Source organism: Bubalus bubalis, chromosome 14 (assembly GCF_019923935.1).
Source record: "Bubalus bubalis isolate 160015118507 breed Murrah chromosome 14, NDDB_SH_1, whole genome shotgun sequence".
Taxonomy (NCBI): Eukaryota; Metazoa; Chordata; class Mammalia; order Artiodactyla; family Bovidae; genus Bubalus; species Bubalus bubalis.
Window position 1 is genome coordinate 21,890,243 of NC_059170.1, and position 25,095 is coordinate 21,915,337.

General features: G+C 47.1%; 1 protein-coding gene across 3 annotated transcripts; it reads right to left on the reverse strand.

The window, feature by feature from the left end:
• Positions 1-664: 664 nt before the first annotated feature.
• POFUT1 (protein O-fucosyltransferase 1) lies at positions 665-25,068 on the reverse strand. 3 transcript variants are annotated; one of them, XM_025263672.3, is made up of 7 exons: positions 24,818-25,057; positions 22,892-23,025; positions 18,315-18,497; positions 17,050-17,162; positions 9,512-9,704; positions 7,872-8,114; positions 665-4,681 (listed from the first exon to the last, which is right to left on the reverse strand). In XM_025263672.3, exons 1-7 carry the CDS (start codon positions 24,948-24,950, stop codon positions 4,493-4,495), a joined length of 1,188 nt encoding a protein of 395 aa, XP_025119457.3. In that variant the 5' UTR covers positions 24,951-25,057; the 3' UTR covers positions 665-4,492. The 3 variants fall into 3 exon arrangements, with proteins under 3 accessions (XP_025119457.3, XP_006064475.3, XP_025119458.1); XM_006064413.4 differs by having other exon boundaries at positions 22,892-23,013; positions 24,818-25,056; XM_025263673.2 differs by lacking the exons at positions 665-4,681; positions 7,872-8,114; positions 9,512-9,704 and adding an exon at positions 13,105-13,421 and having other exon boundaries at positions 22,892-23,013; positions 24,818-25,068.
• Positions 25,069-25,095: the final 27 nt, after the last annotated feature.

Sequence of the window (25,095 nt, forward strand, 5' to 3'; positions counted from 1 at the left end):
CGTTACAACACAAACTGAGCATGACGGGGACCTCTCAGAGCCACACCACTGACTATGCCTGCTGGAATTTTCCAGGCGTGCCAGGCCTCAAGGAAGGCCCTCCATAAGTGCTTGCTGGCTGGCTGACCACACAGCATCACCCCCACGACCTTCTGACCGGTGGTGTTCATTTTTGGTCCTGGAGAGCTTGTTAAAAGATCACTGGGCTGCATCTACAGAGATTCTGATTCAGCAGGTCCAGAGTGGGGCCTAGGAATCTATAGTTCAAACAAGTTGCCCCAGGGGATGTCGACACTGCACGTCCAAGAAATACAATTTAAGTAAGTCTTGGGCTACTGGGCATCAAAATCACTTGAAGGTGCATCTGAAGATGCAGATTCCTGGGCACTACACACCAGACATTCTGATTCCTCAGGCCTAGGTGGGTCCCTGGAATCTGCCATATTAACCAGCTCTCCAAGGATCCTCCGGAGACCACCATTAAAGTCAGGGACAACTTCTCCTCCCTGTTGCTTGGCCCATAGACCTCAGCGCATTCTGGACTTCCTCTTCCCTCCTAATTCCACTGCAGCGTGTCAGCAAATCCTGCTGGCTCTTCCTTCAAAAGTCTCCTGTATGTGGACTTGGGAATGAGACAGTAAATGAAACAAGACTGGTGAAATGCTGAGGGTTGTTGAAACTGAAAGTTCATTTTATTACAATTTTTATGTATATTTGAATTTTTTCCAAAAGGCAGCTTTATTTTTTTAATTTTATTTTTTGGCCACATCATGTAGCTTGCAAGATTTTAGTTCCCCAATCAGGGATTGAACCCAGGTCCTCAGCAGTGAGACAGTAAAGTCCTAACTAATGGACTGCCAGGAAATTCCCAAAAAGTAGCTTTTAAGTGTTGATCTAACAAATCTACTTCTAGGAATTTATCTTAATAAAAACGTTAGATAACAGAAAAAAAACTTACAAATAAAAATATTTTCCAAATAATAATAGTAAAAAACTTGAAATATACTAAGTTCTCATAATAAAACAATAAACTATGAGACATAATAAACTATGGGACACCCCTCAGTGGAATTTTATATCGTTAAAAACACTTATTCAGACCATGTACCAATATAGAAAACATGATACACTATTAAGTAAAAAGACCAGGACATTAAATTGTATATACTGCATGATTAAAACTATGTAAAGACTTACATTTTTTATAAAACATTGAAACTTAAAAGTCATTTTATACATCCAGAGTCTGACCAGTTTCCACCACAATCAATGCCATGACCTCTACCTGAGCCCAATCGTTTCTCTTGTGGGCATCCCTATGACACCTCTATCTTGGCATCCCTGCTTCTACTCTTCCTCCTTCCCATCTCCTCTCCACATGGCAGCCTACAAAAAGGTAAATCAGACCATGACTCTCCTTAGTTCAGACCCCACAAGGCTTCCCACATTTGTCCAAATAAAAGCCAAGGCTTGATCTTAACTAGGCTGAAGGACGGGTCATGTCACCTGTTCTCATCTACTCTGTTCCCTGCCTCACTTCTGCCACTCCAGTCACACTGACCCCCTTGCTAGTTTTCATTCCAGCTTCAGGACCTTTGCACTTGCTGTTGCGCTGCCTCCAAAACGCTGAACGAGCATGGCCCCCTCCACGGCAGCTCTTTAGAGAGGCCTTCCCCGAGCTCATCTAAACCAGCACTGCTCCCGCTCTGCATCCACCATGCCTTTTTAGTTTTCTTATAGCACTTAACACCTCCCACGATACATCTGCTTATTATGCCTTCTATTTATTAGAATGCAAATTCCCTGAGAACAAAGAATTTATGTCTGATCCTCTGCTAAATCCCTAGTACCCAGCACAGAGCCTGGCAACTGGTCAATAAACACCTGTTGAATGAAAGCATGTTGAATTAAGTAATCACCCAAGAAAACTCTAAGTTTCATGTGGGCTTTCTCTTTCCTGGGGGATCCTCCCTCTCTGAAAGCTTCTGGCAGTGGCAGACCCACGGCTGAAGCCCACTGGGGACAAACGGAGGCTGACCATTTCTCCATTCAAGGTCTCCATGGTGCACACACAGAGTAAACCAGGTCTTGTGAACCGGAGGAGCAGAGCAGGCTGGCTAACAGCATTGGCCTTTGGAGGTCAAATCTGGGCTGACCACTACCAGTTGTGTGGTCCTGAGGAAACTGAGAATTTTCCAAGTGTTAATCCTGCCTTGTGCAGAAAGAGTAAGTTTCTACTTCCCAGGGCTAAGGTGGGGGTTAAACCAGGGAACATCCATAAAACACTTAGCAAGCACAGTGGCCGGCAGAGAGGAGGCGTGTGACCAGAGGCAGTCACACTAACCAACAGCCACGTACGGGCCTTTGTCTCCTTCAAGTTTACAATGGGCCCTTATCCTCCTTTTATCTGACTGGGGCCGTTCAACAACCCCGTCGTCGGTTTTATCACCATTTTATAGGTGGGGAAACTGGGTCAAAGGAATAAAGTGCTCGCCTACAAAACACACCGAATCGGACTACAGCTCTAGCGCCCTCACCTCCAGAAACACAAGCTACTGTGATGGCCGATGCTCATCAGGAGGATTGGGCAGCCTATTTGAGCCCCAGACTCTCAAGCGTGTGCAGCAAATGACATCAGTCAGAGAGCCACACCTTACCAACTGCCCAATAGAGGCAGGGGCTCGCTCCCATGTCCCTCAGTGAGGCTTATGAACAAGTCTGAGCAGATAAACTATCTCTGAGTCCACCCAGGATTTAAAATATTTTCCCCAGATGGGAAATACAAATGCCCTTTCTGTATTAAGAGTTTGATGGCAGCTCTAAGCAGCAAATGCCATCTTCGCTGTTTGAGATCCTTGGTGCCCTTCAGCCTCTGATTCAGTATGCCCTGAAAAAAAGGCATCTCTTCCTAAAGGCTACCCACGGGACAGAGCTGAGAAGCTCTGGGACTGGCTTTCATCAGAGTCTCCCCCACTTTCCCAGGATTGAAGGCCAAGGGAGGTCACATGGCGGGGAAGTAATCAGCAGGTAACAGACATGAATTTTAGAACCACCCAAGAGAACTGTAAGCTTCAGGTGGGTTTTCTGTTTCTTGTCGGATTCTCCCTTCCTGAAGGCTCCTGGCAGTGGCAAACCCATGAGTAGAGCCCAGTGGGGACAAAAGGTAGCTGACCATTTCTCCATCTGAGGCCTCCACGGCACACACACACAGTAAACTGGGTCTTGTGAACTGGAGGAATAGAGCAGGCTGGCTATCAGCACTGGCCCTTTGGAGGTCAAATCTGGATTGACCACTTCTGGCTGTGTGACCCTGAGGAAACTGAGAATTTCCTCAAGACCGAAAAATCACCGCGTCTCGGGGGTCATGAATTTTTACCACTGCAGCATTTGAGAGACAAAGAAACTCACAATCGTAACACTTTAGGTCTCATGGGCTTGGCTGAGACTACACTGGATGGGATGGAGCAGACAACCCCAGGAATGCAATGCGATGGCTCCTGGGTACTGAGCATCTTCCATCTGGTCAGGGGCTTAGTGACCACTCCCCTTGAGGATACAGTCAGAAGGCTCCCGCTGCAGGAGGAAGGCTGGGAGGACAGGCCTGGAACCAATTTAATGACAAAGTTCTACAACCAGGCCCTTTGGAACAGGAGATAACGAGACCTCAAAAGGATCCCAGCAGGCCAGCAAGCCCTGGCCCTGGTGATGTGTTATAGACACTGATGGTGCCACGTTTGGGGCAAGCCACCAACCGCCAAGAGACTCTGAGAGCAATACCATGACAGCCTGGCTTGATGGCAGGTGCTCCCTGCTGGGAACGAGCTGTGTGAGCAGCGCTCAGCCGTCTGCGGCGTACTGCCAACACTGTGGTCGGTAACTTCTTTGTGCATAGTGTTTATGACGGAGAAGACTATGCCCCAAACCCTGGAGATGGCCTAGGAAGTGGGGGCTGACAGTGGCTCAGGCCAGGCAGTGGGGATGAGCCTGAGGGCCGCTTTGGGGAGTCATGTGGAAAAGCAGTCAATACACCCACCCACCCCTAGCCTTATCCACATTCTGTTAAGGTCACTTTAGGTACCTACGTTAATGAACTTCACTGATTTTTTTTAAGATAAGGGAGAGTTATAGGGGAGTCATGATCTTGTATCAAAACTATAAAAATCTCTTTTTCTATATATAAAATCTCTCTGAAGAGAAGTGAGCATCTCAGCCTCCTCAGAGCAGGGCAGACCAAAAGACAGAGCTTGGACTACTTTGCTGGTATGAGAAATTCCCAGGAGAAGCAATAGGGAGCATATGAGAAAGGGAGATGTCTGGCCACTAGGAGCTTGGAAGTCCCGTGTCCTGGGAGATGGACTGTCTTCCTCCTCCTGGAAGTCCCTGGTACTTTTCTCTGGTCTCTGATCCTTGGGGGATCAACTGTGGGAGCACCTCTGGCTGCCAGGCCTGGCTGGAGGGAACAGCTCAGACTGGTGGTGTGCTCCAGCTAGGATCAGAACTCATCCCGCAGCTGAGGAGGCCTGTCCATGCCAAAGAAGGAGGATGGTCTCCCATGGAGGTCCCGTTCCCGCTTTACGAAGGCAGTGAAGGAGGAGACACAGTTGCCAATAAAGTGGTCAGCTTGGCCGAGGATGTACAGGTCGATCTGGGCTACCTCAGGCTTCAGACTCACCACCTTCACCTGCAGGAGGAAGGGCAGGGCGTTTTAGCCAGGGTTCAGGACAAAGTGGCCAGATCCGCCAAGGCCTGCAGCCACCCCTCACCTTCTTTCTCTGTGCTGGAGTCACAGACATAGAAGGAGGCGTACAAAGCATTAACACGTAGGGTTGGGGTGCCTGAGAGAAGTGCTGCCTAACAGATGGTGACCTTAATCCTAAGCTCCACACACACACCACTCATTCACACTCTGCCTTTGCTCATTGGTGTCTTCTGCCAGGAATGCCTATCCCCACCCATTGTAGTCCTGACCATACTCTCAAGGCTCAGTTCAAGGTCTGACTTTTTCATAAAGCCCTCGCCTCAAGGTCTTGGCTTCTCCAACCAAACCACAATCTGACCAAAGAGCACCCCACCCAACTGGTCCTGCTGCCTGGATGCCTCTGAGACTAAAGTCCTGTCCAATCTATCCCTGAGATATTCCTCAAAGGTGAACCTTTTTCTTGATGGACTACCACTCCCTGGCTGGTCACCATAATCTTTTCTTCTACTGGTCTGCTTACCAAAGGAAAAGTGAAAGTGAAAGCTGCTCAGTCATGTCCAACTCTTTGGGACCCCATGAACTATACAGTCCATGGAATTCTCCAGCCCAGAGTACTAGAGTGGGTAGCCTTTCCCTTCTCTTGGGGATCTTCCCAACCCAGGAATCAAACCCAGGTGTCCCACATTGCAGGCAGATTCTTTACCAGCTGACCCACAAGGGAAGCCCAAGAATACTGCAGTGGGTATCCCTTCTCCAGCGAACCTTCCTGACACAGGAATCAAACCAGGGTCTCATGCATTGCAGGTGGATTCTTTACCAATTGAGCTATGAGGGAAGCCCAGATATCATAGGAAAGCAGCCAAAAAACACTTTCACAGATTCCCCTACTCCCTTATTCCTCCCTCCCTCTATCCCAAGCTGAGCACCCTTAACTGGTGCCCTACTGCTCTGCAGATAAAGACTACAGATCTTGAATGTGGCCAAAGGCCTGTTCAGCTGCCTCTCCACCTTGAGCTCCAGCCACTTCACACCAGGCTCCCTTCTATCTCAGGATCTTTACGCATGCTCCTCCCTCTGTTGGGGGTGCTTGTCTCTTTGCCCGGTTAACTCCTACTTAACTCTGACTCTGCAGCTCAAGTCTCATCTCCTTAGGGAAGCCCTCCTTGGCCCCCTCAGTCTAGTCCAGGCTCCTCTGCTCTGCACGTGCACAGAACCACACTCCTTTCCTTTGTGGCGCACATCTCCTTCGTGTGTAGCTTTCACTCAGCGATTCTCTGCTTAACGCCCATTTCCTGTACCTGGCTGGGGCTGTGTTGGTTTGCTGGTCACTTCTGACGGGGGTGTGTCTCAATATGCATCTGGGGACTGGACAAGTGAGTGAACGAGCCCCCATACCCAAGCCGGGCCCTCTCCTGTGGCATACCTTATAATTCTCTGCAAGTCTCTTTTCCTGAGTTTAGACTGTGAGCCCTGGAGGGCAGCACTACATCTTATTTATCAGTATCCCCAGCTCAGCACTGCCCCAGCTTAATGGATGAGCAAGGATTAGTTCAGGAGAGAGGGTAGGCTGAGCCCATGAAAGGAGGTGAGGAGTGAGAAGGGCAAGAACAGTGGCACAGGAACAGGAAGTAGAAATGGCAAGAGGCTCAAGGTGTAGCAAGTATACCAACTCTAAAAACTCACAAAAAACTCCCTGGGACTCTCCAAGTCCTTCCATTTAGTTCAGAGGTAGGGGGTGTGGGCAGAGCTGGGGCTGAAAGTGCTTTGCTGTCACACAGAGACTTCTGATGTAACAAAAATCATCATCTTGCTATTCAGATGGTAGCAGAAAAATAATACCAGCTTAATCATGGCCAAAATCCCCTGAACAATTCCACCCACACCCTGAAACTTACCCGCTCTGTGTCATGCCCACTAAAATTAGCTCTGAGACCTCCTGGGTAAATTCTATCCTTTCTTGGGACTTGGGTTTCCTCAGTTTTAAAATGCAGAGGTTGGGTCGGAGGTGCTCCAAGGTCTCCAGCTCTGAAATTCTACTATAAAGTGGGTGGGTGGGGACCAGAATGCTGTGACTTGGCACTTCCCCTACAAGGCACTTCCTTGACAAGCCCGTAAAAGAGGGAAAGGGAGCCCCTCAACATAAAGCCAAGGGTACCCACTGTTAGAAAGCGGATGTCTGTCTTTTAAGGTCTGCACAAGCATTTAGGGGCTTTATGCACTCCAAAGTCTTACTGAATATTCACTATTAACTCCACCGTTTTACCAATACATAATTACTTATTACCTATTCTTCATTTACACAGTACCAAGCCCATTCTACTACTTACTCCTATGTCAAACCCCTACTATTCACCCCTTCCTTAAGCATTTATGAAGCACAAAAGAGCCTTTCCTGTATTCATCAACCACCTACTTCTACTATCGATGACAGCTAACTTTATCAACAACTTATTTTGTACCAGACCAGTTTTAGCTTCTTATTTGATCTTCAAAATTACCCCACAGGATAGAACTACTCTCAGTCCCATTTTATTGATGAGGAAACAGAAGCACAGAGAGGTGAAGTAAATTGTGCAAGGCTGCACAGGGAGGAGAGCCCAAGATCCAACGCTCCACAGTCCATGCTCTTAATCCTTCTGTGGCACTGGACCGCCCCCCACCCGCTCTGTCCCCCAGGGCCCACTCAATATCCTTAATCACCAAACATTTACCAAGAGCCTACCATGTGTCACGCACTGTCCTAGCCACTGGTGAGGGTAAGGCGGGGTCTCAGCCCTGGAGGAAGTCAAAGTATCAGGCTAGACTCCGAAGAACAGAACAGTGAGTCTACCCTGGATCCTGCCTTCAAGGAGCCACAGCTCCTGGGAGGAAATAAACATGTTTCTATATGAATCTCACAGTCTAGGTGTCTCGGGAGGAGATGTGATCAAGTGCTGTGAAAGCTCCCAGTAGGGATCCAGCAGCAACAGGAATGAAGGGAAGCCTGCAGAGCCCCGGCGGAGGTGTCTGAGCTGGGGTTTAAAGAAGGGCAGGAACTAGAGAACAGGATGTTCAAGCAAAAGCCTGGTGGTGGGAGAACATGAAGCATGAGGTGGGAGCGGAGGGAGCACCTTGGCACTTCCTTTGATTCCCTTCCAGCTGCTCTCCCTCCAGGCCCACACTCCACGTGTACCTTCCCTTTGAAGAGCTGCTGGATCTCGGGCAGGTAACTCTCAGAGTCGGTGGCAATGTAGACCGATTGGGCGTTCAGCGCTGTCACCCAGAGCTTCAGAGCGCGCCTGATTTCCTTCAGGTCAGGGAGGCACATGGTCATGGTGAGCGGGGCGGTGGTGTGGCGGCTGTAGCCCACGCACTGTGGGGAGGCCATGAAGTGGGCGCCAGCGGTTCCATCTTTCAGCATGGCACACGCGTTTTTCTGTGGGGCAGGTGGGGACAGAGCTATAGAGAGCCACTGCCCACAACCCAAGAAGTAAGAGCCCAGGAAAGGGAAAAAGGCAGGTGATACAAGAGTGCAACTTTTTTTTGTTTTAAACCACTGAGGAAAAGGGAAATGCATCAGCAGTTAACAGTGCTAAGGGGATACTGGCTTTTCACAATTTTTTTCTTGGTCTTACTGCATTATCTGGGACTTCCAGCAGAATTCTGAACTATGCCGGTGATAATGGGCAGCCTCATCTGATTTCTGACTTCAGTGGGAACACTTCTGATAGCCCCAAGAAGTGCATGTTTGCTGTGGGTTTCGGAGAGATAGACTTTATCAAGCTAAGGTGGGCCCCTTGTATTCCTGGTTGGTTAAGAGTTGTTTTTCTTCTTTTTTTTAAATCATAAATGAATGCTGACTTTTTATCAAGCACTTTCTTGGCATCCATTGAGATGACTATATGATTTTTCTTCTTTGGGCATTAATATAATAAATTTCACTGCATCACTGGGATAAATTTTACTTGTTTGTGTTGCTTTTGCTTGTTCTTTAATATGCTATTGGATTTTACTCGGTAATATTTTACTTAGGATCTGGGCATCTATGTTCACTAGTGATAATGGACTCTATTTTCCTGAGCTGAGCTTTTAATGAGTTTGGTATTAGCATTATGCTAGATTAAAAAAAAAAAAAGCAGCTTATATTTTCTTATGTCCTAGGAGAGTACAGGTCCTGGCTCCTTTACTTTGTGGAGGGGCAGGAAGGGGGTCATGTGGATGTGACTGCTTCCTCAAATGACACTGAATGAATTTTTATCTAATTTCCATACTTCTGAGTATTTTTCAAGTTTCCATTAATGAGTATTTCTCACACACAGATATATACATATCTTCTTACATAAACTAAGGAGATCGTCCGTACTGCTCCTGTTATTTTCACAGGGAGGATAACCTGATGAGGTTTCTGCACATTTAAGCAGCTGCTGAATTTGGAAGATGATATCTTCTTTTCTTGGGAGCCCCACCCAACCTCCAGAGCTTGTTTTTCAACAAGGAGTCGACTGGCTAACACTGAGCTGGGGCGGAAGACTGTGGGCTCTCTCTGGCTTGCTGCCTGACTCAGAACCTAGCTTGATACCTCAGTTTATCCATCTGTGAAATGAGGAAAAAAGGGCAACTGTTAAAAATGAGAACTACCAAGCAAGCACTCTGAAGCCACATTTCGGATGTGTCCATGGTGGGACTGTGGGGCACAGCCCCATCAGCTTGGCCGAGTGAGGTCTCTCTGCCCTGGCTAGGACTTGGTGCAATGGGTTCAGCGTTCAGTGTCACAGACATGGGTCCTGCTCATGGATATGTCCAACCCAGCCATGAGAGGAAGGGGGAAGTTACCCAGTCGGAGCCAATGCGCAGGTGAATGCCCACGTAGGGCCGGATGAGGTGGGCGTGGATCTGGGCCTCCCCTGTCCTCACCATCTCGTCTGACCACACCATGTACTTCTGGAGGGGCCTGTGCTCCTCCAGGACAGGGAACTGGGCAGGGGCACCAGGCAGGGCAAGCACTGGATGTTCCTCTGGGGAAAATCTAGGCAGAAGACAAAATGAGAAGAAGTCAGACAGACGATGCACAGAGAGTCTGGCTGCCACCCCCACGGAAAAAAGGATGGCATTGCACCATGTCCCAGAGACCCTGCGGAGGGGCCCCTGTAACATGCAAGAAGCACGAGAGGTTGTGAAACACCAACGGGCTGATAAGAGACCTTGGCAGCGGCAACAGCCACAATATGCAATACTGTCCCGCCATGAGGAATTTACAACCTTCTTTGCTTGTTTAACAATTAAAAATTTACAGTAGAGCATTCCAGCCCTTTGTATGTCATGCTGGCTTCCAATCTGTGGGGCGGTAATTCACTCCAGGGTGGGGTGTCTAGACTGAGTCTCTGCCCTTTTACTCACACGGTGGGATTAGGAAGTGCAGCTGCTAACAGGTCACACTCACAGGGAGCGTGTACAGTGGATGAGATCATTCACTCAACACTTAACGCATATCTACTGATTGCCTACCACATGCTGAGGCCCAGAGGAGAGTAACACAGGCGTGATCCCTGCTTTCATGAGAGCACCAGAGGTCTGAAGATGCCCCCATCATCCCCTGCCGAAGGCTCTCCCTTCCCCTTGTTCACAGTGCACCTTGTCATTATTTCACCCATCTTTTCTGCTGGACTCAGGCTTCTGAAGGCAGTATCTCTGTGTGTCCAGAACAGTGTCTAGATACACATAAGAGCTCAGTAAAGATTTGTTGATTGCATGAGTGAAGAGCAAACCTGTGTTCTCTCATTAGCTAAGGCCAGACTATATTACAGCAACACAAGATGCCCCACTGTTCCATAAACTTGCAAAGTACTTTCCAACTCCAGATCTCTGCAGACTTTTCCCTTCCACCTGGTATGCCTTCCCTCTGCCAGTCAAAATCCTTTCCCTAAAATTATGAAAAAGGTACAGTACTCTGGAAAACAGTCTGGCAGTTTTTTTTTTTTATAAAACTAGACAAGCACTTACCATATGACCCAGCAACTGTATGCTTGGGCATTTATCCCAGAGAAATGGAAACCTCTATTGACACATGAACTAGTATGTGAATGTTCACAGCAGCTTTATTCATAATAGTCAAAAACTGGAAACAACTCAGATGTCGTTCAACAAGTGACTTGTTGAACAAACTGCAGAACAAACCCACACCACAGAACACTACTGCAATAAGAAGGAACCAGCTCTTGGTAGAGGGAACAACTTGGATGGATCTCAAGGGAATCCTGAGTGGAAAAAAGCCAATCTTAAAAGGTCACACACTGAAGGATTCTATTATGTAATATTTGTGAAATGACAAAGTAGAGAAAAAAGAAATGGAGATGGGATTACTGGTCACCAAGGACTAGGGGGTGTGTGTGTGTGTGTGTGTGTGTGTGTGTGTGTGTGTGTGTGTAGGTGGGTGTGGTTATAAACTGGCCACACAAGGACCTCTGTGATCTTAGAACTGTTCTGTATCTTGACTGTGATAATGCATATACGAACATACACACATGATAAAACTGAATAAAACTAAATATACACACACAGAGAAGTGAGTTCAAGTAAAACTGGGGAAATCCGAATAAGATGGATGGACTGTACCAATGTCAACATCCTGGTTGTGATACTGTGCTCTAGTTTCACAAAATGTTACCACTGGGGAGAACTGGGTAAAGGGCACTGGGGATTTCTCTGTATTATTAATATTTCTTACAAGTGCACGTGAACCTACAATTACCTCAGTAAAAATTTTAGTGAAAAATGACTAAATATTTCAGAGCATGCAGGAAAAGAGAAAATGATTTAACAGTCCACATACCTGTGACCCAAATTAGCAAATATTAATACTTTGTTTCAGATTTTTAAAAATACACACCTAAATAAAAGCTCTACCCTATGGTCTCTTTCCCTCTTCCTCCTCTTTCCAGATACTGCGGTTTTATGAATGGTTGCACTTTCACAATTTGTATAAAAAGGTATCATCCTGTGTGCTCTTTACACAGTGCAACGGTGAAAGTGTGCACTATAGAGCCCGAAGACCTTGTTCTAATGTTGGCTATGTCACTAACTTGGGCAGGTGACTAAAACCATTCTGTGCCTCAGTTTTCTTATCTGTGTAATAGAGCTGATAACAGTTCCCACTTCAGAGGGCTGTTGAGAAGATCAAATGGATTAATACAAGCAAAGCATTTAGAATAGTGCTTGGCATGTAGAAAGCTCTCACAAAATTCTGTCTCTCACCATATCCATCATTGTCATTATACTGCATGTAATCTATTACAACTTTTGAAAAATTTAACTCTCTGTTTCAGAGATTTGGCCATGTTGATGGTGTGGATCACATTAACATCTCCTGAAGTTTTCAATCTGCATGAAGAAATCAGTTTATCTATCTAGTCCCCTCCTGCTGGTCAGTGAGGCTGTTCCAATCTTTCCCCCATGCAAAAGAGCTGCAATGGACAGGCCACTCTTTATTCACACCTGACCAAACACCACAAACACCTCCAAACTTCCGAGACCAGTTGCCACACCCAAGCCTCAGCTCCTAGGAGTGGGTTCCATCCCACTTCTCCTTTGCTGCTTCCTGCACAATGATGTGCTCAGTAACCACATTCCCTGTCCACTGACATGAGGCTAGACCCCAAGTACTTTTGTTCATGGTGAAGGCCACATACACGAGTGCAAGCCCTGTGCCAAGGAAGCAATGAGCAAGTGTTCATCAACAGCCTGGCTCTATCTAACACTTGTCTTGCAGAGTTTAATTTTATATGTACATACACGGGACAGGCAGTGTTCCAGTTCCTTTGTGTACATTAACTCATTTGAGTCTCTTAAGAGCCCCCATGAGGCAAGTACTGCCATTATTCTCACTTCACAGATAAGGAAACTGAGACACAGAACGGTTAAGTAGCATGTCCATGGTCACACAGCTACGAAGTGGCAGACCAGGGATTTGAATCCAGGCAGAATCCTCCAGAACCTTTGTTTTTAACTATTGTTAAAAACAGCTCCCCCATCCAGTCAATAAGTTCCTCAAAAGGTGAATCTGTGGCTTATTCTTCTGATTTCCAGTCTCAGTGCAGGCCTTAACACATAGTAGGTGCAATGAATATACTTAGAATGAATGAATGAGCCAGGGATCTCACCAGAAAGACCAGATCAGGTAGTCAGGAGTTAAAAGAAGTGAACAGTAACTGAGTACCTCCTATGGGCCAGGCCCTTAAGTGACTTTCAGAGGCCACTTTAAAGGACTTCAAATGAAAAATAAAGTTGTGACTTCCTAAGAGTCAGACATGACTGAGCGACTTCACTTTCACTTTTCACTTTCCTGCATTGGAGAAGGAAATGGCAACCCACTCCAGTGTTCTTGCCTGGAGAATCCCGGGGAAGGGGGAGCCTCGTGGGCTGCCATCTATGGGGTCACACAGAGTCGGACACAACTGAAGCGACTTAGCAGCAGCAGCAGCAGCAGGGGGCTGGTACATTAGGATAAAACCAGGACCTCTGCCCTCCTTGACCTCCGGGAAAGAATCTGCTGCTGACCCTTGGTGAATTCCAAGTCTGGAATATGTGCCCCTTTTACCTGGATCTGGATCAGCTCACACAGCCATCTTGGTTGGATCTGGATGTGACATCCTTACTGACATGACAAGCAGTGAGAAGCCAAACTGATGCACTCCTTTGCTCCCAATGAGGAGACTGGTGTTTGGAGTGAAAGTGGGGAATGAGGGTCCTGTTTGGAAAGAAACCTTGACTAGCTCCATCTGTTCACATGCCTGGCTGGTGACCCTAAGTCAGGCCCTGAGCCTGGTAGCTGTCCAGCTGAATAAGGAACACTTTCCTACTATGGGGAGCAGTGAGCCTGTGGGGTGTTTTACCATTACACTGACTCCACTGAGACACCCCTACCAAGCTGGGGTTTCTCCATGCACAGCACCCACGTGTGTGCCCAACAGATACCAGTGAGTGGACATTATGCAGGGTACAGAGGATGTGGGCACATGAACGAGGCAGAGTCTAGCTCTCGGTTATGACATGAAAAACTGCCTTTCTCTGCAGCTCTTCATGACTGGCTCCTTCTCATCCTTAAGGTTTCAGCCCTGCCAATTGTATGCCACCTGTTTATATCCACTCAGGAAGGCTACAGCCAGGGAGAACGATAAGCCACATGCTCAAATACCTGTTGCATTCATGCCAAGAGAATGGTTCAGCCTGATGATTCACAGTCTTCCAACAGTGAAAGTGCAATAAATGTCTATTGAATTAAACCTCCATCAGGGTATTCATAAATTCAGAACCAGCAGAGATGAAAAGATCCTCAGTGGGGAAGAAATACCCTTATTCTCTTCTTCTAGAATCCAACTTTCAAGCTGGACACACAGAAGCCCAAAATACATTTCTCAGTACTTCTTGGGGCTAGGTATGGCTGCACATCTAAGTACTGGCCAATGAGCTGGTGTAAGCAAGCTGTAAGGAAGGCTCCTTAGAAAAGTGAGGAGGGGCCCTTCTTCTGCTCCTTTTGTACCCCCAGCTGCCTGGGGTTTCATCAGTTATCTTGACCCATGAGGTGACACTAAGGATAAAAGCCAGTAACAGAACAGCTAAGCAGAGATGGGAGCCTAATTCCTAGACACAAGGGAGCCTCCACGCAGCCCTGGGTTGCAGTCCTTTTTTACATAAGAAAACAATAAACTTTTGTCTTGTTAGTCTGCTGTTAATTGGGGGTTTCTCTTACAGGTACCTAATTTAAACCTGGTACACCCAGACCTGTGACCACCGAAACTTTTAGCTGATATACAAGAGGGTTACTGATTGGTAGTGGGAGAGGGGAACTGAACAGCTCTAACTTGGCCCCTCCATGGCACTACAAGCGCTTCTCCACAACTTTAAAATTCAAAGAACAGTTTGAAAATGACTGATCTTAGAACTTTTCTGGTGGTGGAGTGGCTAGGACTCTGCTTCCAATGCAAGAGGCCCAGGTTCAATCCCTGGTCAGGGAACCAGATCCCTCATGCTGCAACTAAAGATCCCACATATGCATGCACACATGCTCAGTCATGTCTGACTCTGTGTGACCCCATGGACTGTAGTCCACCAGGTTCCTCTATCCATGAGGATTCTCCAGGCAAGAATACTGGAGTGGGTTGCCACTTTCTCCAGAGGATCTTCCCAACCCAGGGATCGAACCCGAGTCTCCTGAAGTACACATGGATTCTTTACCACTGAGCCTCCAGGGAAGCCCATAAAGATCCTGCATGCTGCAACTAAAACCCAGTACAGCCAAATAAATGAATATATTTTAAAAACTAAAAACAAAGAAAAAAAATGTCATCTTATTAATTGTTTAAAAAAGAAAGAAAATGATCCATCTTGCTCAATCCCTTCATTTTATAGATTGAGCACTGTGGCCTAAGAAGGGAAGCAACCTGCAGTTACCCAGTGAACAGGGAAGCATCTGACTCTCGCCAGTGCTGTTCCCCAGACAACCACACTCCTGCAATGGAAGGACAACTTCCGACAGCAAGAAAGGACACCTAAAAAGTTGGCTCAAAGGCAAAAGCTTACCCAAGCCCTTACATAATTCCAACAACTCAACAAACTCAAACAAGAGGATGGGGCGGCCACAAACAAGTGTTTTAGCAACGCTGTCCGACTGATGCATCCATGTAGCATTGTCCCTTCTCCAACCAGGATTGTGTGCTTTTTTGGCTTTTTGGAATTTGCTTTTAGAACTGGTGTCATTTCCCCCCCAGCATTTTAGAAGCAAATCTTCATCCTCTGAGGACAGTCTGCCTTCTGGCAATAGCTCTGGATTCATTCAGAGCTGAATGGGGAGGACCAAGCAGGTAATTAAATGGAAATCAACAATTTCCTATGCAGGATCAACTATGAGGGGTGTAAGACTCTGCCAGGATTGAGTCTCCTTAGTAGCTCATGAATTAGCTCTGAACACAAGCCCCAAATAGGAACTGGGAGCTGTTTAAGGCACAGCTCTTTTCTCCACAGTGATGAAGAATGGGTGCTCTGGAGTCAGGTGGCCTGGGTTCAAATCACAGCTCTGCTGCATCAAGCTCAGGAAAGTGATTTCACTTCTCTCTGTCTCAATTTCCTTACCTGTGCAGCAGAGATGACAATAACACTTGTCACCGACTTGTGAATGTATTAAATGAGCTATTACCTTGGAAAACTCAGGTAGAGAAGACTCAGTACAACAACTGGCACACAGTATGCACTAAATAAATATTAGTTTTTATTAACTATGAAAGCCTTACACACAGACCCCAGCTACCCACTCAACAGCTGCATTACTTTGGGCAAGTTATTTAAATAACCTCACCGATCTCAGTTTCCTCACCAGTCAAATGGAAATTGATCATAATACCTTCATGAAATTTTTCAAAGGCTTAAATAAAATAAAGTACGTGAATAACAGTAACAAGTAACATGGACCGGCCCGTCTACTATGTGTCATGTGATTTATATACTAGGAGGCAGATACCATAGTGCTCCTTCCATTAAACCAAGGGGGAAGCTCGGGTCAGACAGTTTGACCGGCTCACTCAGGGTTATCTGATAAAGAAAGGGCTACCTGAGAGCTCAGGGCTGTCTAATGGTAAATCAGTCTTCCTTTGCCTTGCTGGGACCACGCAAGAATTCATAAGCCCCCATGGCTCCTAACCCAGGTCTGACGTCTAAGCCCCTGCTCTTTCTGGCCATGCTATAGCATCAGTGGCAAGTGTACTATGTTAGTGTCATCATTTTATCTAGACTGCAGGCGGCTGAAGACTGAGACTGGGTCTTCCTCATTTTTATGTGTCACCTCTGGCCTTTGAGCACTATGTCTCATACGTGACAGATGCTCTATAAATATTTCACAGCCTGTGCCTATGCCCTGCTAACCTATTTTTTTTTAAAATAGGGTTTACTGGAATGCAATTAATAAAGCACATCCAATTATTATCAGGATGACATCATTTCTCAGTCTGCACCTGAAGCTGTTCTTCTCTAGAAGAGGCTTCCAATTTTCACCTTGTGAAGAGGAAGGTAACAGGGGAGTGATTCTCACGCCTCAAGGAGGAAATTGAGATGCATGTGACTGCACAATATTCTTTTTATGACATCCTTTATCGGCTGATAAACTCTTGCTCAACCTCGTGGCAGGTCAATGTCCCACCGTGTCAGGCGTTGAGATGGGAACAGATCACATAGGATCCCAAGTTCAACAGACAGAACAGCCGCACCTTTGGTCTCATACATCAGGGTGCAGGGTGTGGTAGAGGGAAGAGGACCAGGAAAGTGCTGAATGCCCGTGGGCCCCCCACTCCTCCCCTAAACCCAGCAAAAATGCCCCCTCCACATACCTCTGGATCCACTGGTCTTTGTAGGAGGCGCTGAAGGAAATGCCTGCAAAAAGCTCGGACTTGTTGAAACTCACATGAAACTGATCCCAAAATGGGCCAAAGGGATTTCCTTCCTGGAGAAAGAGAGTGGCCAAAGGCTTACTGGGCAAGAAGGAAAGCCAGGTGGGATTGGGGCCAAGGAACTGTGGATGGGGAAACCCTGTACTATCTGACTCGGTCTGAAATGCTCTCATAGGATGGGCGAGTAGGAATGTCACTTCATAATTCCTGGGCTGGGGGCTGAGGAGGGTGGCTCGGCCTCCAGGCTGGTTTTCAGCAGGAAATGTTCACCACAATATCTGAAGGAGTCTTTCCTGCTCACATGCCATGTCCTGCCAATCCTGCAGCATTGGTGGGGGTCTGGGGAGGGAGCTGACCTTGGATTTGGGACCATGGACTAAGAGCTCCAAGAGACTTTCAAGATCAGCTAATCCATGCTCTTATTTTCAAGATGGAAACCAGGGTCCAGACAAGGTAAGACATTGGCTCAAGCTCACAGAGCAAGTGAGGGCCATACTGGGACTGAAAGCAAGGTTTCCTTTCTCAGATTTCGTGGCTTCACCTACCCTACCCAGACTTTAGCAAAACACTGAAAGACATATTGGGGATTGTCTTACTCCTAAAGTGCCAGAAATTTACAAACTTCTGATAAATATGACAGCCTCACATTTACCTGCTGAGAGGCAAGAAAATATACAAGTTAGGAGGGTGGAAAATGGAGTCATATTACCACAACTTATTTGCTATATGATTTTGGGCAAAATATTGAACCTCTCTTTGCTGCACTCAGTGTCCTCTCTATAAAATGAGGATAATAATAGTACTTTCCTCATGAAACAGTTGAAGGACTAAGTGGGATAATATGTGAAAAGCTCTTAACATGGTACCTAGCATGTTATAAGTGCTATGTGAGTACTAGTTATCATTACTGATGTGGTACTTTTCAGTTTACAAGCATTCTTATTCCTGGCCCTCATGATGCTTCGTGAGCAAGACACAGCAGGGACTGGCGTCTTTATTTTGTAGGTAGAAATAAAGGCTCAGAGGAAGCAAACTCCTCCGCTCAAAGTGACACTGCTGACAAATGCCAGAAATGCGGCTGAAAGCTCCATCTTTCTACTCCAGGCTCTTCTGGTGCCTTCCCCCACGTACTGCTATCCTGCAGTGTCTCAGGCCTAGAGGAACTGGAACAGGCAGAAAGGGCCCCCCTGACCCACAGGACCCACCTTCATGGGGCATGTCTTCTTATCAGGACTTCGCTGGGCTGCCACCTCAAAGCAGTATGCCACGCGCTTCTCAGGGGGCCAGTGGGTGGGTGCCAGCTTCTCCATGAAGTCCTCCAGGCTGATGACTCGATGGTAGGCCTGGAGGGGCTCCAGCTTGAAGTACTTCTGGTAGGACACATGGACCTACAAGAAAAGTGGGGAAAAGCAGGGGGTGGAGGGTCCTCCCCTCAGTATCCTAGTGGCTGCTTCAAAGACATCCATTAAAACCATATATTCTAGGACTTCCCTGGTGGTGCAGTGGATGAGAACCCGCCTGCCAATGCAGGGGATATGGGTTCAATCCCTGGTCCAGGAAGATTCCACATGCCACAGGGCAACTAAGCCCTGTGCACCACCACTGAGCGCACACTCTAGAGCCCGTGAGCCTCGACTACTGAAGCCTGTGCACTTCAGGGCCCAAGAAACACAACTCCTGAGCCTATGCGCCACAACTAATGAAGCCCTCACACCCTAGAGCTGCACACCACAGCTACTGAGCCCATGTACAGCAATTACTGAAGCCTGTGCGCCGCAACAAGAGAAGCCACCACAATGAGAAGCCCTGTGCACCGCAACTAGGAGTAGCCCATGCTCACCACAACTAGAGAAAGCCCGCACACAGCAACAAAGACCCAGTGCAACCACAAGTAAATAAGAAAATTTTTAATTAAAAAAAACCCAACAAATCCATACACTCTATGACCCAGAGATCTTAGACTTCATGTCAGTGACAAATTTTTGACAAACGACACCAAGCTTAGAACAGAGGCTGGGAGAAAACATCTGTAAACTAAAGGACAAATACTAATGTACTTCATGTTCAAAAATGCCTACTGATTTGTAAGAAAGAAGATAAATGACACAAAAGAAAACATGGGCAGGAAAGGAGTGAGCAGCTCACAGCAAAGAGAACCCAAATAGCCAATACACTCAAAAGATGTGCAGGCTCACTAGAATTAGGAAAAGAAAAATGACAATAACTACAAGACACCACTTCTTACTCAAGAGACCAACAAAAGTTTAAAAGCTTAACTCTGGGCTTCTGTGGTGGTCCAACGGTTAAGAGTCCACCTGTCAATGCAAGGGACATGGGTTTGATCCCTGGTCCAGGAAGATCCGACATGCTGCCAACCAACCAAGCCTATGTGCCACACTACTGAGCCGGTGCTCTAGAGCCTGGGAGCCACAGCTACTGAGCCCACGTGTCGCAAATACTGAAGCTCTCACACCATAGAGCCATGCTCTGCAACAAGAGAAGCCACTGTGATGAGATGCCCGCGCACCACATCCAAGAGTAGCCCCTACTCGCTGCACGCAGCAACGAAGACACAGCGCAGCCAAAAATACATAAAATAAATATTTTTTAAAAGCTTAACTCCAATTATTGGAAAAGATATAGCTGATAGTAGAGGCATACATTTTAAAGCCTCTAAGAGGTTATACATTTGGAGTATAACTTCTTAGAGCATCTATTAAAAATAGAATTTTAAATGCACCCTCTATCTCTAGGTATTTGCCCTAGACAAGTTCTTGCCCTTTGTACCAGGAGAGGGATAAAGGACGCTCAGTGCCATAATGGAAGCAGTACTGGAGAGAACTTAGAAGAAGTTCCACTGAAAGACACTAAGAAAAAAAAATAAGAAAAAGGAAAAAAAAAGATACTTAAGTCCATTATAGTGGTTGCCTCTGAGCATGGGGGAGGGACTAGGAGTAGCCTCCAACCAAGATAGACTTTATCTTTTAACAACTTTATCTGTAACCTTTTGTTTCTTAACAACAAAAAAAGATGAAGCAAATACAAGAAAATGTTAATGATTATCACTGCTAATGGTGAGTACATGGATGATGATTGTATTAATCTCTGCATTTTTTGAGACTTAAGAAAATTTCTTGGAACACTATGAAATACAATTTAGACTTTATCCTATAGGTCAGAGTTTCCAAGCATGTTCCACTAGTTCAGGTGGGTAAAGGGTTCTGCAATAAAAAGGCTCCAGAAATAAACAGGCCTGAGAAAAGCTACGTTAAGCAGGTTTCTTTATGACAGGACTTCTCAGGACCTTTAATACACTAACATGGATTTTGAATCTCCAAATTTGGGGGGAATTAAGAACTGAGAACAGAATTTCCCAAACTGACTTAACCACTGCACTGGTTCTACATAAGCCATTGGTGTTCCAATGAGCAGACTTTGAGAACCTTACTTATTAGCAATGAGGTCACGCAAAGGATTTTAAGCAGAAATAATATGAGATCTGCTTTCCTGAAAGATCTCTCTGGTGACAGAAGAGAGAATGTCCTGATGGTAAGATTAGAGGAGGGAGAGAAATATTAGGGGGCTACTGCAATGGTCCTTTTATCGTTCAAGTATTCATTCAACATGAGTTGGAGGAGAAGGGGGCAACAGAGGATGAGATGGACAGACAGCATCGCTGACTCAATGGGCATGAGTTTGAGCAAACTCTGGGAGATAGTGAAGGACAGGGAAGCTTAGTGTGCTGCAGTCCAGGGGCTCGCAAAGAGTCGGACACAACTTGGCGACAAAACAACAATTCATTCAACATGTATTTTTGTTGTTTTGTTTCAACATATATGTCTGAGCATCTCTCGTAACTCTGAGAGATGGGGAAGCATGGACAGGTTAGAAAATGTAAAGAAAGGTGAAGTACACAGTAAAGGGAAGCATTTAGGATGACGTCTAGGTTCCTGGCTTGGTACCCAGGTGAATGGAGATGACATAAACTAAGGCTAGAAATACAGGCAGGAACATAGGTTTGAGGGGAAGGTGCTGGCTCTGTGGGTCATCCAAGCAGACTCAAGGGCTGAGGAGTTTGAAACACTGGGCCTGTGGTCAGAGAGTCGGGGCCACAGATAAATTTGGAAGGTACATGGAGAATAAAGAAAGCTGCAAGAGTCAACAGAAACTTAGAACAAAGCAAATAATAGTAATAAAAGCAACTAATATTTATTGAGTGCTGGATTAGCGCCAGGTGCTATACTCATCATGTTTCATGGACTTGACCCCATAATTGTGAAAGGTAGGAATACAGCCATCCCTAGTTTACTTATGAAGAAACCTGGGTGGACAGAATCTAGATAACTCATCTGAGGTCACACAGCTAACAAGCAAACAGAAAGAGGAGACACACCAACATTTAAACAGTGGGTGGGGAAAAAGGAGCCCTTGCTGTAGCACAAAGAGGAAAATGCAGACAGGTCAGGCTAAAGCAGAAACAGGCTGTGCCTTGGAAGCCAGGGGAGTAAGGAAGTTCAAGAAGACAGGCTCATGGGGCCAGGTGCCACTGGGAGGTCAGATGAGATAGAGATCGAGAAATGACCCCTGGGTTTGGCAATTCTGAGGTCTCTAGTGACCTTCTGTGAGAACAGTCCCATTGGGGAAGGAAAGTCCAACTGAAGTAGGTTGAGTAACCTGTAGAAAGCAAGAAGAAACTCTGAAAGACTCCTAGCTGAGAAGAGAAGGCAAGTGAACCAGGAGATGAATGGACCATGTCTGAACTGTAACAGTAAGTGCAAAAAGTCAGAGCATCAACTGTACCCAGTTACTGAGGACTCTCTGTGTCATAAGCACTTTACATTGATCGGCTCAGCTGATTCTGAGAGGGAGGGATACCACCATCACTAACTCACTGAGGGAAGGAGCAATAATTATTTCCAGCCTATTTTAAAGATGAGAAAACTGAGGCACAAGGAAGTCAAGTACCCTGACCAGGTACACAGCTAGTAACTGGCCAACTCAGGCTGTGACCTCATTACTCTGGCTTTTATCCTCTGTTAAAAATCTCTCTAAAAATGGCATGCACAAGAAAAAATAAAAACTATGCAGAGAAAAGGCTGTAAGAAAGAAATATGGGTATTTTGCATATAACCTTTTGAAGTTTATTAAGAACTTTCAAAATTAATTCACTAAATATTAACTCAGTTCCCACTACCAGACCCCTGGAGTTAAAAGTGAACAAAAACAGACATCAGGCCAGTGGAAGTCATAAAGAATATGCAAGAAATTAAGACAATGCTGGACTTCTCATTCTAAGGGACCCGGTGATGAGGTGGGAGCCAGACTCCTCTAGTTTGTGACCTTGGACATGTTATTAACTAACTTGTGCCTCAGTTTCTCCCTCATAACTGATAATAGCACCCATCACCTGTGACCAATGGGTGGGACCAGACAAGGCTGGAAATGGAGTCTGGAGCTTTCAGTCACAGGCTCTGGAGTCACACAGACATGGGCTTGAATTCCAGTTCTGCTTGTGTGAATGTGCTAAGATACCTAGCCTCTCTAAACCTGTTTCTTAATAGAAATGTGGTGAGAGGAAAATAACTAATCCTCATGCAGTGCTCAGAAAGCAGGTGCTGAATAAATGTTATTGAGTTAGCCAGGGAGGACAGTTCTGGGTGGTGGAGAGGGCAAACTCAGGGGGATGGGAGATAAAACCCTATAGAAGGACTTGGGGTCAAGCAGTGGTGAGCATGACTAGGGAAAGGTAGACAAGGGCAAACAGCAGGCAGGAGGTACTCACGTTGGTGAAAGGAGGCTTGTGATGCTGGTACTCAATCCAAGGAGGTACAGCCAGGGTGCGGTTCAACAGCTTTGCAAATGCCAGGGAGCCCAAGAAATGATCAGCCTGGTTCCCAAAACGCCCTGGATGGTATACTGCAGGTGAAGTGAGGACTGGGGCATTGAGGGCTTGGGGTATGCAAGATTCAGAAAGGGAGCCAGGGATGGGGAGGACCAGGATACCAAGGAGAGCCAGGGAGCTGGCAGCATGGGACCAAGTCTGGACTCCTGGGTCTGATGGTCAAGGCCCTTCAGGCCCTGCCTCTTCTGCCTTAGTCATTCCAGGCTCTTGCTGTTTCCCAAACATGCTCTGCACTTCCCATCCCCACCCCCACATCTTTGCTCTTGCTATTCCATCAGCCAGAGGTGCCCTTCTATTTCCTCCCCTCTGTACACAAAGGGGTAACTCCAATGCCTCACTCACTGGGATCCTTTCACGACGCCTCTGCCACATTCAGTCCCCATCCTCCGTCTCCCACCTTGGATAAGCTACTTGTGGTTCTTCCACTCTTCCTAGAATGTCCTTTCCCATTTCCTGGCCTTTGGCCCTTTCCTCAGCCTGTAAGTGCCTCAGGGAGAAGGGCCCTATCTGATTGTTTCTGTCTTCCCCAGCATGGCATCCATTCATTCATTCCACAAAGAATGTTGAGAGGTCACAATGTGTCAGTATCTCTGCTAGGTGCTGAGACACAGGAGTGAGCAAGAAGGTCAAGGTCTCTGCCTTCAAGGCATTCACAGTCCAGGTAGGCTGACAGTGAAGTGAAGTTGCTCAGTCGTGTCTGACTCTTCGCAACCCCATGGACTGTAGCCTACCAGGCTCCTCCGTCCATGGAATTTTCCAGGCAAGAGTAGTGGAGTGGGGTGCCATTTCCTTCTCCAGGGGATGTTCCCGACCCAGGGATCGAACCCGGGTCTTCCGCATTGCAGGCAGACGCTTTACCATCTGAGCCACCAGGGAAGGCAGGGTGACAGTAAAGATAAACAAATATGTTTGGTGATGGAGGAAATGATGAGATTATTTGGGCTGAGGTCACTGAAGTCCTTTCTGGCGACACTTATAAGCTGTGGCCTGAGGATGGGAAGACCTTGGTCTGGCACAGAGGCAAGAGGAGGGTGTTCCCAGTTAGGGAATAGCACAGGCTGCAGGACTGAGCCTGTGTAAGGAACAGAAAGGGATAACTGTGCCTGCAACTGGAACGTCTCCGGAGAAGGGTGTGGTGGAGATGATGCACAGAGGGACAGACCATCATGGTTAGGAGACTGGAGGGTTTTAGGAATGAGTAACTTTAAAATGACTCTCCACCACCCCCATTTAAACTGCACCCCTCTGACAGCTTTTAGATTCTCCCTTACTCTGCTCTATTTTAATTTTCCCATAGCACTTAGTCTCCTTTAAGATATGCAATTACTTACTCTTTATGCCTATCTTTTATGGTCTGTTTTTCTCAACTAAAATGAAGGCTCCACATGGGCATAGAGCTTTCTGACTTATCACCACCGTATCCTTAGAGCAGAGAACAGGGCTGGGCACCCAGTAGGTGCCTTTATAAACATGTATTGAATGAATCGCCCAGAGCCAGCGTTGGGTCAGTGACATCAAGTCCTACACCACTAAGTCCATTTACTGGACTCGGGGCTGGCTCAGGCTTTGCGCAAGACACGTCGTAACCTCTCCCGGCCTCGGTTTTCTCATCTGCCAAATGGAAGGCTGGACCGAGAAGCCCCTCAGTGTCTTTGCCACAGGGGCGGAAAGCCGAGGAACAGGCCCTGTCCGGCGCTGGAGTCCGTTCCCGGACCTGTCAAGGCACCTCTGGGCGCCTCAGAGGAGTGGCTTCTCCTTTCCGGGCCTCGGTTTCCCCACTTGGACAGAAGGCTCGGGAGGCCTTACCCATGCATGGGCAGTAGAGCAGGTAACCGGCCGGATCCCAGGAGCCCACGGGCAGCCCCGGGAGCGGCAAAAGCAGCAGCAGGAGAGACACACGCGGCGGCAAGAGCGACGGTGCCCACGCGGCGGCGCCCATAGCGGGTCCAGAGCCAGAACGCGCCGGGGCGCGGAGGCTGGGAGGGAAGGAAGAGCGCGAGCGTCCGCCCCGCTCCCGGCGATCCCCGCGTGCCGCCCGCGCGCCGCCCCGGCCGCTCTAGCCGGCGGGCGGGCGGGACCATAGA